Below are 20286 nucleotides of genomic sequence, written 5' to 3' on the forward strand. Positions count from 1 at the left end.
GCACATGGAAGGGCAGACAGGTGTGCTCTCTCCGCTGTAGGCTTTTCATGTAGGCACATGGAAGGGCAGGGAGGTTTGCTCTTTCTCTGCCTTAAGCTTTCCTGATTTACACATGGAGGGGCAGAGAGGTGTGTTCTCTCTGCCTCAGGCTTTCCCCAGTTGTACATAGAAGGGCAGGGAGGTTTTCTCTCTCTGCCTTAAGCTTTCCTGATTTGCACATGGAAGGGCAGAGAGGTGTGGTCTCTTCACCTTAACCTTTCCATGTAGGCATGTGGAAGAGGCCTTCTGCGTAGGCCCAAGGAAAGGCAAAGAGGCCCCAGAACAGAGCCATACCGTCAAATATAATACTGCAAATGGAAATAAAGTTTTATTAAAGTGTTCCTGACTGAAATGTCAACCTATTTTTAAGTTGTTAAGATAGATAACAGAATTTGTAAAGCAGTAGTATAATATGATTCTAATATCAAATAATGGCCCAACCCTACCTTATTGTGTGTATGTGTGTTGTCAAAGTAAAGTCACAATGACCAGTCGAGGGATGCCACTGATGTAGAATTAAAAGAATGTTTAGCTTCGGTGTCTCAACTGCGTTGTGTTTTCTTACAGGAGCTGATCGGAAAGATGCTGCAGGTCAACGTTGAGGCTCGATACACAGCACAAGACATCCTCTCCCACCCTTGGGTCACGGTATTTCACAGCCCTGTTTTGTCTTTGTACTGGCATGTATATCTGTACAAACAACTTCTCAGTGTGTCGTCACTTTTGTGCGTCTGTACATTCAGAAAGTTTCTTGTGTTGAAAACCCATGGTACCACGTCACCTCATTGCATGTTCGTGTGTACATAGGACGATGCAGTCATGGAGAACAACATGAAGATGGAGGTCACAGGTAAACTGAAGACACACTTTAACACTGCGCCAAAGCACAACACCACCACAGCTGGGGTGAACGTCATCATGGTAAGCACCTAGAAACACTCACAAACCAGCATGTGAACTATTTACAATTCAGTAAAAATGACTGTTAGACTTTTGCCTAATTTTTCTGAGATTTACTGCAGCCCTTTTCAGAGAGAACCCTTATGAAATGGTTGACTTTCAGTGACCTCTTTAAATCCGCAGTATTGAGGTTTTGACATGGGTTTAACAGTAACTGACAAGGTGTCTGAAGCAGCTTGAACATGTCGGGCCCTTTTCCAAACCACCCATTTGGTTGTGAATGTCTGACCCAAATACAGAAGATTGAGCTCCTTCTGATTCACTTTATATGAATCTCACACCCACTTAATCACCGGGCCAAGAATAACTGACCTCAATCATCGTCCAGAGACAACTTATAAACAACTTATGCTGCTGTAAACATGTCAGACAGGATTGCAGAGATGGAATGATGGAAGAACTTGGACAGGGCGCAAGAAGTCATTCCTGTAGCAGTCACATCCTTCCTTCATGCCCCTTTCAAGCCTCACTTGCATTATTTCCTGTTGTACAGTTCGACTTTCTCCACTCCTCATCTCATCAGGTCACACCACCCATCAGCCCACTCTCTTCAGTCTGTCTGTCTGAGCTGAAAGCAGGGACGGGGGGGAAGGGGAAGTGTCTAATTAGAAATCTGATTTGATGGTTGCTGCAAAGAGCCTCATTTCGTGTTGTAAATCTCATTTGACAGTTTGAGGTGTAAACGCGGGCCCTGGCCTCGGCCCCTCCTCCTCCTCCTCCTCTCCATCCTCTTCCTCCTCCCTCCTCCTCACCCCTCCCTCACACCCGACCCAGGACCAAAGGGGACGCCTGGAGCTGAGAGCCGGGTACACACTGCATACCCCCCCTCCTGCCTCTCTTCTTCCTTTCCAGCCATCGCCCTTCCCTTCGTCCACTTCCCTTCATCTATAACAACTCCCACCCCCCCCCTCCCCTTCCTTCCTGTCTTTTTCTCAGGCCTCCTGCCCCTCTTCTTCAACCGCCAGCTGCAGTAACTGCTCTCAATAACCAGCTGATGTGGGCCTCAATAACACTCTCTCCACATTCACTCTGTCCTGGATTTACCCCTCTCGACTGTTTTCATACTGCTCATTCTGCGCCTTCACTCACATTTCATCCCATTTGTATCGATCAAAACTTCCATGGGATGTGAAAAATAATCGTCTGTGTTTTGAAGGATGTGTTTGTTTAATCACATTGTCACTGAGGTTATTTAGCATGTTTACAGCGCTAATGCAAGCTAATGCAAGAGCAGTTTAATTTGCCTCCCTCTCTGCTGTTATTTATTGTTTGGTATTGATCTCATTCAGAATAGCTCCTTAAAAATCAGCTTTCTGAGGGTCCACAGTTCCATCATTGGTGGCTCATAATGGCTGCAAATAATGGTACTCTGGTGCCACCTTGTGGGGAAAATTAGGAAGTGTGCTTAAACCATTCTGGAGTTTGAATTTGCAGAGATGGATGCAAACCAGTGTGGCTTTATTGCCTTGGATACAAAATTCCCCTCACCACTTTAAAGGACAAGACTGACATTATTCTCTATTTTCCTTATCAAGATCAAATCCTATGAAAAGACCAAAGCCAGCGTTAGTCCGTCTCTTTATACTGTAAGTGATTCTCAGCCCCCAAGCCAGTTTGTTCCAAGCTAGTGGGTAACAAATACTAACTTTCATTTTCAAACAGCTGAGCATGTTTTCAGTAAACCGCACTCAAAAAGCATGTGTTAGGGACTCTTTTTCAGCCAGGGATGAAAGGTCCAGTGTGTAAGATTTAGGAGGATTTAATGGCATTTAATGGGGAGAACAGCAGATTGCAACCAGCTGAAACTTCTGGTTAGAATCCCTTCAGTGTTCATTGTTCAGGAGGTTTTACTGGGAGGCCAACAATCCGCAGAGGTCTCATCCTCTCGAAAACAAATAGACCAGGGGTCTCATTTATAAACATTGCCTAAGCACAAAATGAGGTCTGAAAGTGGCACATACATTTACCATGCAGAGGTTGTGATCCTTAAAAGCAGACTTGATGGACAAAACTTTGACCCATGCTTAAGAACATTTTGGAGACAGGAAATTGATGATGGAGAAGGTGAGGTGGAAGCCTGATTGTAGAAATATACAGAAAATATTTTTTGGCGCATGTCATTTTTAGTTTGGATCCTAAGTATTGTTTTATAAATTAGACCCCAGGTGATTTAAACCGATAAAAACCCTGAATTAGGCTGTTTCACATTGAAAAAAATGGTTTTTTTCCCCGATGCTCTTGTTGTGCACACTACAGTGGCTGGCATGTAAACGCGAATGGCTCTATCTAAAGCCAGTGTTTGTCCGTTCTGGGCTACTGTAGAAACATGGCAGCGCAACATGTCATAGATATGTATATAGATATAAACGGCTCATTCTAAGGTAACAAAGACACAAAAATCCTTATTTTCAGGCAATTATACACACAAAAAGAAAACATGCTTATTATATTATGTTTCATCAGGGGTAGGCAACCTGAGGCTCCAAAGCCTTATGTGGCTCTTTAGCCCCTCTCAAGTGGCTCCCTGTGGCTTTGACCAAAAAAATTACATGAAAATTAATAATTATTATTTTTTAAACATTTTAATTTTCAAATTCCATGGCCTGGCACCTTTTCCTATAAATTTTGCCGAACCTAAACAGCAGTGGCTTGTCTTTGGTTTTCCTGGCTGAACTAGCTATGGACTTCAAATCCAAAAAATTAAGTCTTGGAGGTAAATAGTGAATTCAATAGTGTGTGGACAGAGTTTTTTCTTTCAAGTACCAAATTATTATTAATAGGCCACTGCAGAGTAGCCACCTTGTAGTGTCACATATCATTGAATGCTCATCTAGACCTATTAGTAATGTGTAAAGGCTAATTAAGACTTAATAGGGTGTGTTACTTACATTATAAGGCTTAAATATGCTTTGTGGCTACAGGCAGATTTTCTATTTATTATTTTGGCCAAAAATGGCCCCTTTGATCGAAAAGGTTGCCAACCCCTACCCTAAATCCTACACACCGGACTTTTAAAACATATTTGATGCACTAGTGAGTATTTACAGCAGCGGGTTGGTGTATGTGGGACTGAGTTAAAATAAACTATAGAGCTCATGTTTACTGAGCATGTCATCCAGTGCAGCAGTGTGGCTCATGATTGTGTTTTTGATGGGTGTTTTTTGCATGTATTGACAAAAATCGAGTTCAATGGCACAGAGGAATAAGTTATCAGTCTAAAAAGGCAACAGTTGATTGTTGGTTTTGGTCTTTCCCTGGGTTTTCTTGACAGTCAGAGAGATCTAAAACAATGCCAGTCATGTCTTTTAAAACTAGAACATCCAAAAATAAATTTAACTCATACCTAACCTCGCACTGTATTGAGACTTCTGTAAATACAGCTTAGTACTAACTGACACGTGTTTCTGCCTGAATTAGTCACTCGTAGAAAGTTTGTTCCAGCTCAGTCTTCTCACATGCAAATGCTCACTTGGTCCAAACCAAATTGTGTTTCAATGATCTGACATAGAGGATTAGCACTGAGCTGGAACAGCAAGTGTCCACTGGCCGTCATTGCTTGTTGTGTTGACTTTGTTTTGTGAAGCTGTGAGTAAGACTAGTCTCTGTCCCTTTTTTTGCTTCTTCCCTCTCCCTGCATTACGTCCCTCTGAATTAGCTCCAAGGCAATGGTATGTACTAACACTTGACGCTACGCCTCGTCTGTTCTGCTGCTGACACTCAGCACAAGGGCAAATGAGGAACGTGATATTTACTGGTTTTATGTCCCACGTAAGAACACATCATTGGCTTTGATTGAGACAAAGGCACCTTGTGTTTATCTGTTAAATGAAAAAGTAACAGTTTACGTTCTCATTTGCCCTTCCTTTCTACATAGAATAGCAGTGATGACCTGATTCTGCCTTCTCGTGGAGTCACTCTACTGTGTGAAGAGAATACTGTCTTTTGTTTGATCATCTTTCAGTTATTTATGTCCATTTCCATTAGCTTGTCTCATCATGTGTGTGGTTCATGCATAGAGATCATTAAAAATAGAAGACTGGGTCAGCAGTTAATGGTTGTAGGTGTAAAAATTTAGTTTCTCACTGCAGGAGCTAGACAGTCAAAGGAAAGCACAATTAATTTTATGTTTAATTACTAAGTTTCCTGATATCAGTGTAGGCTGACCCACGATATCTTTCCTTTTATGTTCTGATTGGCTTCAGATATATGTAAGTATGAAGCTGACAGTGTGTCTGTCTGTTTTGCCAGATGACAGCTCTTGATAAGAAGACCCTCCAGCTCACCACCCATCGTCGTCCACGGCCCCAAACAGTGCCATGTCCACCATCATCGTCTAGCAAGAAAGCCCCATCTGCCCTTCCAGTCAAATCAGCCTCGCCAACAAAGTCAGGACCAGCTTCTCCAACCAAACAGGCATCACGCGCCAAAGAACCAAAACCCGCCACGCCTAAGTCACCCATTAAGTCTGCTCGACTCAAGGCACCCAAGACCGCTGGGACTGCTGTTCCTGATGCTACATCCACCTCCAATGCTTCCTGTTCTCATTCCCAAGCTGATGGTGTTGATTTCCCTCCCCCTGCTCCTGTGAGTTCACCTCATGTCTCCCCTTCACCCTCTGCTGAATCTCTCCCCATCACCTCTTTGCCTGTCTCCTCCCCGCCTGAAACATCACCCTCTGCTGCTCCATGCTTATCTCTAGAAACACCCTCACCCTCTGCTCCTCCTGTTGTTTCCACCTGCAACACTCCCTCTACACCCGTCTCCTGCCCTTCCCCATCATCTCCAACCAAACCAACCCAAATCCCTTCCTCCTCTCCTACCAAAGAGGCACCATCCCCACCTTCCTCTCCCACAAAACAAGCCTCTCCCTCCCCAGTCTCCCCCATCAAACCTGTCATATTCTTCCCCTTCTCCTCCCCGACCAAACAAGAACCTTCCTCCCCATCTCCCAACCATCCAACCCTGTTTCCCTCTCCTCCTTCTACACCTCCCAGATCCACATCCCCACCCTCCCCCGCTGGCCCTCCTTCTCCCAGCCCTCTACCTGCTGAGGAGCTAGTGGAGATTTAAATGGTGATTCTATAGCCAGTATCACCTCCCACTTCTTCTTATAACATGTATGTGTCAGTAAACAGTCCATCCCGAGCATTTCCAATAGCTGTAAACTGAGCCAGTGACTGCTGTGTCCATAGTTTTCTCTCACTCTTACACCACTCATTCTGAGAGACGGAGGATACAAAGCATTTTCTAAGAGTGTGTCGATTGTATATATATGTTTGTATTTATTAATGGAGGATGTGGAGAAAGGGAATGAGCTGAATACATCACTGTTCTGAGTGGTTTGTCTTTAGTTGTCATGCATTACAACAGTATATCACCTTAATGTGAATTCTTTCTTTTATTTATTATCCCGTGTTGACTGCCTGTGGCTCTTTTGTAAATAGTTATTCATCACACCATTGTGAACTCCTATTGCTTTAGCAGAGAGACAGTATGTCCACAATACACACAAAAGTATTACAGCATATCAAACGTCTGAACTTGCTAGCCTAGCTACCTGTAGTGTACTCCAACTATAACCACTATCAGTATTTTCTCTGACCACAGCCATCCTGATGGTAACCACAAGTCTACTGTTCAACTTAGTGTTATTATATACAGTGCAGTGGGTTGACAAAATAAATGTAATACCAACCAAAGTACCAAACTACAGCCGTGCTTTGTCAGTGAAACAGCCTCAGCTGTAGCTTTGAATTCATGCATGTAAAAGTGTTAATAATCATCAGTGTTAACGCTGACACACATGGCTGTTCACATTCAGCTTAAAGGGTATGTTCACCAAATTACAAAAAATAAACATTGTCTTAGTTACCTCTAGTGCAGTGAACACCAACCGTTGTGGCTTGTGACCTTGTATAGCAAGAGTTAGAATGGGATCGATAGAGCCACTAGTGTCTGACAGGCTGTGCGTTATTTACTGCCAAGCGGAGCACTGTAACATGAACAAAATCAAATTTTAGTAGAGGTGGGAAGGGGAAGAACAACACGCATTGTGTTTGTTTACTTGAAACTTAATGTGTTTTTTGAGGTGACAAGAGGAGACATTGTCTTAACATACCATCAATATGGCATCATTTTGAATATGAAACTGACACAAGAAGTGAGCTAAAAACAGACGATGCAATGTGCTCCACTCGGGAGTGGCTGCTGAGTCAAGTGCGACACATAGTGGCAAAATTCGGTTTTCCAGTCCGAGGTTTGGCTTAATATCAGACTGGTTTGGAAATCTTTACTCTTGGCCAAAGGAGTGTTTTTTCTGCTTTCCTATCCTGTCAATCATCTCTAAAACTCTTTAAAATGATCTCATGACAAGTTTCTCTCACCAGATGTAGACTGTGGCTTTAAACCTGCCACTGGGCGCTAATTTCTCCCTTCCTTCTGCTATCTGCGTGTTACTGTTTTCAAAACCGCCCTTGCTACAGGAAACAACAACCTCTGAGCTATCAGCTTACATGCTGAAAATGGCATAAAGGCACGCAAGATTTGTTCTCTTGGTCAATTTTTGTAAAATTGAGAACAAATAAAACAACCTGTGAAGACACGTCGGAAAAGCCACAACGTTGTCTCGCAGGACTCTTGTGCCAGATGTTAATCAGTTTTCTGACACAGTCCGTTGGAGTTGATTTGCCACATTTTTTAACTTTGGCAGCAACATGCGACAGTGACCAGTGTACAGATCTGTTTCACTTCACACAAATATTGTTGTAATAATGTTCAGTTAGAGCCAAATACAGCCAGCAAATCATGTGTGGTTTTAACGAGTCCAGTGAGCTCCTCCAGATCTAATATACAGTCATGCTTAGCTTCGAGGGCAACGATTATCAAATCATGTTTCCTTTTTATCACACAGTGACACAGGACTGTTAATGTTTCTGTGGCTTTTCTTGTGCATGGCCATTTTAATGACAATACTCGCCTCCCCATGTCCAAATGTTCCACCGGAACAAGGTCAACCCCGACACTATTTCGCAAAAGCACTGTCGCTGCATCCTGGGCTTCCTTCCACCCAAGACGATTATGATTGGTTTAAAGAAACACAACCAAACCCGAGAGATTTTTCCCTCATAGCAGAAAGATAATCAGTGATTCCAGACCCCTCTCTAGCCCGAGCACGAGACTAGCTTGTGACCCAATGCAGGGTCCGGAGCCCAAGGTTGGGAATCACTGCTCTTGTGTTAAACAGAGAGATGTATCATAGAAATGTACTTTGCTGTTACTCGAAACTTAATTCTGTCTGACTTCATTGTACGAACAGCTGTTTCAAAGAAATACATCTGCTGTAAGTGAGGGTAAATAAGTGTTCCTTTTATTTAGGTGAACTGACCCTTTAACATGACCTGCCAGTGTATCTGCCTCTGTAATTATGAATAAGTCAATGTGGTAGATTATTTTGTGCACCCACTGTAACTGACGGACATGCTGATACATCCACATCCTGTTTGTATGTATTATTTGATGTGAACACTGTAGTTGTAAATAGTGTGAAGAACCTTAGCTGTCCACCTGAAACTTGAAGGTTTGTTTTTGTCTGTGTGTGTTTGAGCAGTTAACGGCGCTCAGCGTCACTAATAACTGCGTCAAACTAGAGAAAATAGGTCCAACAGACATGAAACCAAATTGCAGGTTTGTTTCTAATGAATTGGAATTTTCTCCTCAGACTGCAGCGCTGCACAGAGAGAAAGCACATGAACTCAGTTACCAGTTGATATAATTCCTACTGACAGCGCTACACTGTGGGTTGCATGAAACAAGTCAACGCTGTTCCTTCAAAATACTCAAGCAATGGTCTTCGATCTGTTGGATCTATACGAATGAATGTGTCGTAAAGGTGACGGGTTTGTGCCTGACCACTAGCTAACAGCTCATAACTTAATGATGCCTTTATCAAAACCAGCTTGGCTGAAAAATGGAGTTCCAACGTGTGCATCCTAAAGATAAGTTATGTAGGATTTTTCGTTTTGTACCCGTTTCAGACTCCACAGCAGCATTTACCCCAGCTGGTGTTTAGTAGGGCTAACTCCTTCAGTGGTTCAACATGCCTCTTTATCTCTTCAGGACTTTCAGCTGCATGCATACTCCATTCCCACTTCCTGTTCCTCCCTGTAAGACAGAAACCCCTCACATATACACAAAGTCAAGTTGGTACATAATATCATTTAGCTTCCCCTTATGTATATGTAGTTAAAGGTAGATTTTCATATGCAGTTTGTAAAGGGAAATTTGTATGAAAAGACAGTTTTAAAACAGGTTTTTCGTCTGTCAAACTGGAGTAACGGTTTTTGTTAGGCATAAAGTGGCTGCTTTTGATGTCCTATTGTTTGAAAGGAAGAACAGCAAAATGCAATAAAGACTTCAAATGAATGTTTGTGGATATTTCTGTGTGTGAAACCAGAAGTTGGCCACTAGAGGGTGCTGTGCAGACTTCAAAAATGAGTGTACACTTCCAACACTACATGCCACATTGACCCCTTTCACACACTGGTGACTGAGGCTACCATACAAGGTGCCACTTGCAACTTAGTTTAACATTCACCTGGACTCACACACTGGGATTATGGGTTCAGTATCTTGCCCAAGAACACTTTGACATGCAGACTGGTCTAGCTGGGGATCGAACTGCTGATCTTCCAATGAGTTAGCAACCTGCTCTACCTCCTGAGCCACAGCCACCCTGTCTCAGTGCTTCCTAGTGACAAACACACTCATACAAAAGACAATTCAAGTTATAAAATTCCATTTTATTGTCAGAACTCAGCACACAAAACACTCAAATGATTGCAAAAAAAAAAAAAATATTGGTTGATAGATAACAGTAGTTCTCATAACTGGAGATTCAAACCACATCAAAGCGCAAACTTTAAAGGAATGTTTCCCCCGAAATCAAAAGATACAGGTGGACGTTCATTTTAGAAAGGACCAAAGGAACATGTCTCCATTTTAGTGCTGAATCATCACATCTGAACATAATCACTTAACCCTTGATGCAAAATAGAGAAGTCGTCCTTCCTGTCATTGCACATCTCACTTTGCTGTTAGAGAGACAGGACTCAAAGAGGACTTTAAAAATGCTATGCTGGCTTGGGCACCTAGTTTGATGATATGATGTGAATTTTGTTTAGTGATTTTATTAGTGAGCCCATTCACTCCGTCACAGATTCCTATTTTAGAGAAAAAAATGATTCACTGTTTGCTTGTTCAGTCATTTGGGAGAGAAATGTAAAAAGCAAAATCCTTGTTGTAGTTTTCCTGACATCCTCCTCCACATAAAGCTCATCTTTATCGGGAGCGGGAAGTTTTTCTGGATGTCTGATAGGTCTGTACTGATATGTGTTATATGAGTAGTGAGCCATGCACAGAAACGCAATCTCTTAGCAAGTACAGAGGGAATGGAGATTTTAAATATGGAGGACTACATTTAAACAGAATATATAGATATTTATATATATATATGTATATTCCCTCTTAGTTTATCCTTCTGTCCAATACATTTATTATTTATTCAAACATTTCATATCTACCGGCTGTGCTGCCAAAAAGCATGTTAAAAGTGAATGATAGCTTAATAATTATTCCCCACATACACACCTACAGGAAAAAAAAAATCACTCACCCTAAAGTACACAAATATTTGGATTTTTTTAAGTCAAGAGAAAAGGTTCTCACTAGCTCCCCACAAATCCCGCTGTTGTTTTCCGGAGGAGATGAAAATAGACTCTTACAGCTAAAAATAGATTTGTTTTTAACCGTACAGTAACGTAACCCCCACCCTGTGATTTATATGAAAGTTTTCTATCTGATCTACAAAATATAGCAATGCCCTTTTTAAAAATAGTTTGATTCTTTACTATAACAGGACAGGTTTTTTTTTTCTTCTTTCATTGAGATACATTCAGGATATCAGGATTCAGACAGAATAGTGCCTTTGATAAGAGTTCACACTTTGCAACTGTTTTGTATTTTTCGTCAGTATCCAACTTCGTCAGTCAAGTTGAGCTGCTGTCGTCAGCTCAGTACCTGGTCTGGTACTCGTGGTGCCATCTGTTGAAGTCGTTGTAGAAGAGCACGATACTTCCAGACGCCATGCCCGTTATGATGCACCTAGGAGCGTTAGAAGAGAACATCATGAGGTTTTGTCTGTCCAGTGTTTGTCTTTTGAATTGCTGTGAATTTGAACTGAATTTAATGCGTCTCTAGTGCAACATTTTGCTCAAACAAACTCAATTACAACTTTCTGAAGTATGGTGCTATTTGAAGTATGGTGCTATTTGAAGTATGGATTTCTACTTATCTGCATTTCAGATGCACTTTTTACTCTTCACTATATTTATCTGACATCTGTAGTTACTTTAAAGAGTAAGGTTTTACATACACACACATGATCAGCTTGTAAAACACAACACGACACAACCGCATGAAGTAATTCTAATCTTCACCTTAATCATTAAAATACTGCTTACATGTTAATGCACCAGTAGTAACAATAATAATCCTGTAATAACACAAATATAGCTGCAACCAACACTTCTATTCATTATCCAGTTACTGCTGAATATTTTTATGTTTCTCTGAGCGATTTTTCAGTCTGAAAAGTGTAAGAGTGGAGGGAAAATGGCCTGAAAATTTCAGCCAAAAACTTGTTTGGCTCAACCAACAACCCAAAACCCAAAGATAAATTCACAATACTATAAAACAGATATATAAAAAATATATAATACATAAATATACAGTGTGAAACAGCAAATAATCACATCTTAAGAGCACCACAGAGCAAATATGAAGCATTTTCCTTGATACATTTCCGAAACAATTAATCAATAACCATCACTTTTGATGATTAAACTTCTGTTGGTGGACTAATCAATTGATGGACCAATCACTTCAGTCCTGAATTAATACAACAAATGCATTTTGCTCCAATATTTCTCAATTATTACTTAAGTAATAGTTTTAATTTGTATTGTAATGGAGTATTTTGTAGTATTTTAAACACCTTAAAAAAATCCGGCAAGCTGATATTACCTTACTATAGACATTTAGGTATCTGTGTATGCCAGTCAATAAGAAAGTGCAACTGCAGTACAAGAATTCAAAAAACATTATTTCATTAAATAGTTCCACCAGTGAGGACAATGGTACAATGTCTCACTCTACACTGTGCGATCAGAACTCTTTTAAAAACTAATCTGAGGGACCCCTGTCAAAATGCTGTGTTTATATAAAAACAAACAGCATCAGCTGTTAAATTATTGTCACATTTTCAAATATTCTTAAACAGTGATACCATATCGGCCTGTTAATGACCAGGCTATACTTTATTGTGTAGTACTTTTTATTAGAGGCAGACCAATATATAAGCCAGGCTGATACTAGCTTACTGTAGACATTTAAGTGCCTGTGCATGTCGGTCAATAAGTATTGAGAAATTGCAGTATAAAGATTCCAAAAAACAGTTTCATTAAATAGTTCCATAGTGTATGTGTTTATTACCTTTGGTCATGTGACATGGCCATAGAGCGGATTCCTGCATCACAGCCTGGGTAGGTGAACAGCTGTTTGAGGTTGTAGACCTGCCAGACAGATATTACACCTCCATCTCCACCTGTCAGCAGATACTGGCCGTCCCGACTCAGATACATGGCCTGGAAAAGAGACAAAGTTCATTATTAACTTTTTAATGAGCTTGAGAATTGTGTGTTCACTCCTTGGTTTTGAGTTGTTACAATCATTACAGTTTTTACAGTGAGAGGTCAGGTTTAATATAATGTTCCAAAGCACCCGTACAATGTGAGATGAGTCAGTGACTTTTGATCATCTGTTACTGTCCTTCAATGCCAAAAAAGAGAGACAAAAAAAACAAAGCAGCAAAGCTCTTCAACCTGGAACCATATGCATAAATAGTCTCTGTATAGGACGGGTGATCAGGGACCAGTTTATCTCTTATGTCAAAGTAAAGCTCATACTGCGAGGTCATGTGATCCGACAAAAGATTCCAGGTCAGCGCCGCCATCCTTAGGGGCTTTCTGTACACAAACCCTGACTGGCAACAAAGATGGCTCCCCACAGCGAGGCTCGGAGATTTACTCGTCTCATCTGCTTTTCCTGCAAACTGTAACAGCTGAATGGTTCCCCCGGGAATCAGACGTACACAAATCAAGTCTTGTGTTGGAGTCTATTATGGGCACAGTGCATAGTGGAAGCTGAAACTGAAATAGTCAGGAGCATCAATCAGCAAGTAACCGTAGCCGATGAAATGACGAGGCAGAATGTGAGTTCTAAAAGCAGCAAATGACACTAATTTAGAGCTTTTCTCGTTTGTGGTTTTATGGCACCGAATTCAGCCGTCTCTCAGCTGCAGTGATTCAGCAAGAGACACTTCAATCATCAGCAGCATGTGTGTTGAATCAAGCTCACATTAAATGGAAAAATGAAACTTAAACTCCAGTTCTGGAGTTGGAACAAGTCATTTTCAGGAACTTGACTTGGTAAGGAAAACATAAATAACCCTTCAAGAGCAGTACACAGTGGATGGACGTGGGGGGGGTGGGGGGGGAGCGCAGCCTAAATTAGGCAAATGTTTTGTATAAAGAAGAGTTTGTGGAATTTCCTACCACACTGATTTAAATGAGCTCTGTTTTTCATTCTCATCACGCACGCACTCGAGATAGGCACAAGACTTGCATGTGAAGGCGCTCACGCAGACAGGCACAAAATGGGCGCACAATGATGCGCTCGCATGCTGCACGCTGGCGGGAGGCCTTGAGAATCAATCCAGCCTAATTGCCACGTTAGATCATCATCCAAGATGGCTGGGAACGAAGCATGACTGAGTGCAGAGCCAGTCTGATTTGTGTGCTGTGGGTCTGTTTTGTGTGTACAGTAATTGTCTTGTGCATCAACATTCGGAGTTAATCTGACAACAACGATAAAGATAATGTTCAATTCAGCCAATCATGATCAATGCACTTAGACTGAAGCGCAGTGCAAACGAGTACATGGGGAAAAATTGTGATCCATTATACCTGCCATAAAAATGGCTACCTTTTAGTGAAGAAGTGTAACTTAAAAGCAGCACTGAGTGGATTTTTGGCCACTCTGGGGCAGCATAAGACGATGACATCACCACACTGACATATTATCACCTTTATAGATGTTATGGTGAACATACTATCAAAGTGTCCTCTTCATATAATCATCATTTGGGCTCACGCTCACAAGTTAAATATTCACTCTGCTTAGCTCTGCTTTGCTCTCAACCAACTCCTGCGGAAAATATCTGCTTCTTTAGTTGCTAAATGTTTCACTGTGTTAGCTGGTTGCTAACTTTGTCTGCTACTCGATGCTAGGAAAGTAGTGTGCTGTAGGTTTAGCAAAGCTTTTATGCTGAAAACAACTAATGTGGCTGGAAACAAGGTTGATAAAAGCTGAGAGTGAACCAGAACCGTAAAGCTGTGGGTCGTAAAAAACAAAACAATGAGCTAAAAGAGACACTCAAGGACCACCACACCTGACACACGTCATTGAAGAACCAGTGGTGACAAAGACCAACTGTTGCATGGCCTCACTTCAACTGTGTCTCTGCACCTGAACACACCGCAAAGACTACAGCCGACTGCCAACTAGTCATTTGGTGTGCCAGGGCCTTAAAGCGCTTTGTAGAGCCGAGGAAAACTGCAGAGCCCCTCCCTTAAGCGTCATACTTGCGTTTGGCCATGTTGTCAAGCTACTTTGCTGTCTCCATTAAGTAGCTGTCAGTTTGCCACTCATTCTGCAGCAGGAAACGGCACTTCAAAATGAAAGCTGAGTGTCGGAAATTTACTGTACTTCAAAATAAAGTGTTTTTTTCCCCCATGAGTCACTTGCCACTTGTGGTCCTTTGAGAATGGACCTGCGACCCACTTTTGTACCACGACCCACCAACTGGGAACCACTGCACAAATGCAACCTTAAATTTGATACTTTGTTTTAAGAAGCAATCACAGCTAGCTGTTTCTTTGCCATATCCTGCATGATCAGATGACATACTACACAATAACAGTAAAAAAATAAAGACTGTAAGAGCTATTTACTAGTTACTGTTGTGTATTATTGTATCTGTGTATCTACTAATGGAGTCCATGACCTTACTGAAGCCCAGCAGGAGGCAGGAGAGCTGGCAGACATGTCAGCCAGGCCAGGTAGGAGGCTGCAGACAGACATTATAAATCAGTCCCTTGCCACTGGGCGGTCAAACAAGATGGCCGATGGCTCTGTGGGAGCTAAGATGGCTACCCGGGCTCGGATGACTAAAAAATGACTCCAGCAGAAACACATGCACTTTTAATGCCCATATTTCCTACTTCTTTCGGGGGAATGGTGGGTGGATTTTGAGGCTGGGGAGGGTAAAAAAAACAAAACAAAAAAAAAAACAAGTTTAATTTATGGTGCTGTTAATCCCCCCGTTACACGGACGACGGCAATGAAAAAAACTGCTGGAATGGTTACACTGCCTGAGTTATACTAGTACTTAAAAGACTGTAATCCATTCAGTATGGCTTCTGTCACTCGATTCAGCTATTAGACTAGGATGCCGACTGTTAGCCTGTCATCTAACCTCTGACTCCAGACCCTTATAAATTTACAGTGCAAACATTCTCTCTCTTTCTCAGTCCTGCTCTCTCTTTCTTAGTGGATACTGCAGGCCAGGACAAACACTTATTTATTCTGGAGTCCTACCGTGCTGAGGCTCTGAGGGCTGAGAAGATTGATTCTGGTATGTACATGAGTGCACTAAATACTGTTGGAGCCCTCAGACCGGGGAGGGTGGAGCTAAGGGGGGTTGAGACTCTCACAGCCTCACTCCAAGATGTTAGGATTTTCCTAATGCCATCTGACATGGCTGGAATTTACAACAGCAGAGGAGAGCTGACAAGGCCAGCAGTGGCCCACACTGTTCCCAAGTCGCTGCTTCGCTGCTTTAGAAGGAACTCTGGGAAACTCTACAAGCTTCTAAAACCATCATTAGTTTCTCTTAAAGACACAATAAAGTATTCTGCAACCTGCAAACTGAACACTTGCAACTTTCCCCTGTGATGTTAATACAATCAATCAGCGTTTGTCCTCCTGCGCTCATTAATCACGTCTTCTACGAGTTATATTTGTGGCTTTATGTGGGAGCGGGCTGGTTGGCAGGTTGGGAGCCTGGGCACGAGAGGTTTCTTAATAGGAAACAGGCGTGCGGCTGTCTGTCAGAGCTAGCTTACATTTCCCAGGCCAAACCGGAAACAAAGGGTCGGGAAACCAAAGGCAGTAGCCGCTATCTTGTGTCACTCTAACCACGAGGGAGGAAATGTGGGAAATGGGGAATGTGTCGTCTTGCGCTGGAGGGTAGTTAATGGTGTTGGTGTCCAGAGCTGACCACTCTCTCTGGAATGTTCTCTACCACTGCCGCCGATGCAATTTGACCTGACAACAGGGCTGTGGATCAAAAGGACCATTTCCTCTGGTGTATGCGTGTGAAAGGGAATAAAAGAGATTTCACCCCGAGGCGTGCAGACCCTTACCTTTCTCAAATCTCAACCCGTAAGAAAGCCTTTAATCAGTACGAGGACTTTCTACCCTGATGTGGTGCAGACATACATGTGCAAGTGCACTTTCACATGCATGCTCACGCACGTATTAAATTTCCTCACCTTGATGCTGTCTTCCACCTCCATGTGTCCCAGCAGTTTGCCGTTGACAGTGAAGTGACAAAACTGTCCCTTGTCGTAGTAGATGATGCAGTGTCCCTCGGTGGAGGACTGGATGAGACGAGGACGCAGGCAGCGCTCTGGGCCCTCCAGGGTCCGCAGCAGGTCCCCATTCATGGAATGGATCAGACAAGGACCCTCTGAACAAACACAAGCCAACGAGATGAGTGCAGTTAGAAAAAGCAGGGTGATTCTTTTACTTTAGGCAGTGTCTCTTTGTTAGAAACTTACAATTATTGTATTTATGTACTGCATTTATATTTATACAGCATATCCCTTTCTTAATTGTTTATATTTTTCTTGTATTTTTATATTAATATGTTCACACTGTTACCCTTGGGGATGAATTAAGTATTCTGAATCTGAATATTTTGGACATATTAATGACAATCTCACCTTTGCAGCCGCTTATGACGAGACCAAGCTCCGCACACACACTCGCACACGTCACTTCACAGTCATGGCCCGTTAAGATGGCCCGCGGTGTGGTAAACTCTGCTAGGATAACACAAACAACACAAAAAGGTTTGTATACTACAGAGGGGAAAAAAAGGCATCACAAAAAATGCATTACCACTTTTGGTCACTAGAGGGAGTGAAATGCAAAAACTCTTAGTAGGCTCATTCCTTCAGGCACCAGGCAATGCTAACAAAAAGAATAACTTGAGCATTAGAAGATGGAGGTAGTTCAATCCAGTAAAAAAGAAAATGAACAACCAAATAACAACACAGACAAACAAAGTATGAAACAAAAAACAAAGAATGTCAAAAGGTTGTTAATTATTTCAGCTTTTCTATTCTAAGTGCAAGTCATTGCACAGGCTTTGAGCCCGCTATCCCGCACATACATTTCTCCCCTCATTCACTCTCCCTTTCCAACACTTGTCACCCTCCGCCTCTCCCTATCTTTAAAACTTTCGCCCCCTGACTGCCTTCACTGGATCCAGATGTTTCTGCACTACAGAGAGACGGAGAGCCAGAGGGAGCGAGAGTAAGTTATGGTCCAAGTCATGAAGTTTGTGTGATTTTGTTTTGGTTTAAGCTGTCAGGGCGAGCGACAAAACAAAATCGCCTTTTACTTCTCCGTCTGTCTCCTCTGTCTGAAAGGAAATGCACACTCACATAGATTTGTTGCGTTATTACATATAAATCAAGTGTTAAAAAAAAGCAGATGGATTCACTGCAGGCAGTCGTTGTATCTAGACATTTGATTGTTGTGTTAAAGTGTTTATCTGGTCTACAGCATGTAACTAAATGTAACTTTGCAGTTAAAAAGCAGAGCCGTGTATGTGTGTATCTATATATAGCGACGAGCATCCCTGAAGTGGAGTATGGAGTTCATTAGGGTTTCGTGTCTCAGGTAGGGGGTCTTGACTTTTGTGACCCCATCCTCTTTGCTGTCACAGGTCAAGTTCAGCCCAAAAAGAGGAACATAGGGCAAAGACACTCAGCACGGGATTCACGTTTAAATCCTTTGTGACACTATTTTCCAAAATTACTAGCGTGTGAACCACAGACAGCTCCAAGGCAATCTCATTTAAGTAAAACAGTTTCCAATATAGCTCCCCTCTTACAGTAAATGCCAGTGATATACACTGCTTTTTGAGCTCTTTTGAATAAGACGTGTAATTTCTCGCTGACTCGGCCAAACCATTCAGAGTTTGTTAGTGCAGTTTCTCACTTTAATTCAATTATGTGACATAAAACTCAACACAGGGTCACTAATAAGACAGATACGTTTTCTCCCACAAGCCACAGCTACTGTTAAACCTTAATTAGATTACGCAGAAAGACTCCATACGGACCGTACTGCTCACTGAACCCTCTCGTAAAAAACGCAAACTAAAGGAAAAGCTGAGACCTAGTCATGTGTAAAGATGACGTCAGCAATGTTTTACCCCAATAAAACAATCTAATACACAGAGTAATTAGAATATTACAGAGTATAAGAGTCATACTTCAATGGGAAAAAAATATTCTTTATGCATGTATGATAATTAAAATGTTAAAAAACAAACTATCCAAAAAAAAAAAAAAAAGGTTCAACGCTGAATTTGGAATCTGCTAACTAAAGAATCTGTATAATTTATAATCTATATATTTTTTGTTTTGCATTTAACAAACAACATAACAACAAAAAACGAATAAGTAACCCACTTATAATAATAAGTGACCTCATATTTTCTAATGCCCGTCGATTGTTTAAACTCCCTTCGCCCAGCTCCTCTGTCCACTTTGCAAATACGCACCAGACGCTTAAACTCTGGTCACACCAGGTCAGCAGCCTAGACATCTACATTTCATTTAGTTAACTGGCTAACTTATGACCTACAAGCTGCTGGATTAAAGCATGATGTTGGATTTTGCTCAGAGAAGATCAATAAAGCTGATATATTGGTGTATCAGTTAACCTTTTCAGCCTCGGCCCGCCATTTGGTTTGAATTAGCGCCACATCTGATTACAATCTTATACCTGTATATGACTAAAGCTGGGACACTGAGGAGGGTATCGGCTATCTAACCTAGACATGTGTGGACAGAGTGTGTGTGTGTGTGTGTGTGTGTGTGTGTGTGTGTGTGCGGGTGTATGTGTAGGGACTGGATCCAAAAGCCAGCTCCATTTTGGATTCTGTTCAAAGTTTTTAGAATAGCCACATTTCTCACCTCCCTTCTCTTATTTTTTATTGGCAAAAGATGATGTATTAAGTATTCATGTATCCATTTGGCCAAGAAGCCCATGAGTCTTGAAATGTGTTAAGAATTTGGATGTCAATATTTGAGTGTAAGTCATTAAACGATAGTAACGTAGGACATTAGTTTCTCAAAAGCTAAATCTCAACAAATTCAATAAAGGAATAAGAGGATTTTAGATGTGATACTGGATCCAGACTCTATTTAATGTTTTTAAATCATAAGTGTGTGTGTTTATGATGAACATATGTCAAGATAAATGTATACATGTTGGCGAGTGTATATTAATTAATGTATTTATGGTAGTTATTCTCAAAAATCACTGCTGATTTTAAAGCTAAAGAATATTTTAATCTTCAGAGTGTTCACTTCATTTAAAACACTAGAAATAACATATATATAATATTACTAAATAGATGCCTCACTGAACTGGTTTCCCCTCTGTGACCACCAGGTGGCACTGGTGTCTGTGACTTCTCCCTGCTGCTGTGCACGACAACATGTGCCTGCAGCAGGAACCAAGTGTGCATAGGTCAGCGTGTACATGTGCATATCAGCCACTCAGAGGCATTTGTGTCAAGGTTATGAAGTGTGTGGGATGTTCACAGGGCATTACGCATGACAAGGAATGTGTGTGTGTATGCTCTCATTCCACTGTATGTGGCGACTTTAGCTTGAAAGTGTTTCGTTTTTGGAAGAGGAATAAAGAAACGTCTGCTGTCTGTATGTATTTTGTGCGTACATGTTTGTGTGTATGTGTGTGTGTGTGTGTGTGTGTGTGTGTGTATGTAGCAGAGCTTCATGTCTGGGA

At 41.7% G+C, this 20286-nt stretch overlaps 2 protein-coding genes across 7 annotated transcripts in view; one reads left to right on the forward strand and one right to left on the reverse strand.

The window, feature by feature from the left end:
* dclk2a (doublecortin-like kinase 2a) overlaps positions 1-9402 on the forward strand; it is a 70631-nt gene extending 61229 nt beyond the window's left edge. For 2 of the 3 annotated variants that reach the window (XM_049572343.1, XM_049572344.1), the window contains exons 15-17: positions 607-687; positions 847-960; positions 5248-9402. In XM_049572343.1, coding sequence (XP_049428300.1) covers positions 607-687; positions 847-960; positions 5248-6069 — 1017 coding nt within the window. In that variant the 3' untranslated portion in view covers positions 6070-9402. Of the gene's footprint in view, positions 1-606; positions 688-846; positions 961-1669; positions 1806-5247 lie in introns of all 3 variants that reach the window. The other variant, XR_007449017.1, reaches the window with a different exon arrangement.
* Positions 9403-9776: 374 nt separating this feature from the next.
* lrba (LPS responsive beige-like anchor protein) overlaps positions 9777-20286 on the reverse strand; it is a 238092-nt gene continuing 227582 nt past the window's right edge. For 3 of the 4 annotated variants that reach the window (XM_049572340.1, XM_049572341.1, XM_049572338.1), the window contains exons 53-56: positions 17181-17282; positions 16728-16924; positions 12547-12698; positions 9777-11157 (exon numbers count right to left, since the gene is read on the reverse strand). In XM_049572340.1, coding sequence (XP_049428297.1) covers positions 11067-11157; positions 12547-12698; positions 16728-16924; positions 17181-17282 — 542 coding nt within the window. In that variant the 3' untranslated portion in view covers positions 9777-11066. The remainder of the gene's footprint in view (positions 11158-12546; positions 12699-16727; positions 16925-17180; positions 17283-20286) is intronic. The other variant, XM_049572339.1, reaches the window with a different exon arrangement.

The sequence above is a fragment of the Epinephelus fuscoguttatus genome, linkage group LG3 (genome assembly GCF_011397635.1).
Source record: "Epinephelus fuscoguttatus linkage group LG3, E.fuscoguttatus.final_Chr_v1".
Taxonomy (NCBI): Eukaryota; Metazoa; Chordata; class Actinopteri; order Perciformes; family Serranidae; genus Epinephelus; species Epinephelus fuscoguttatus.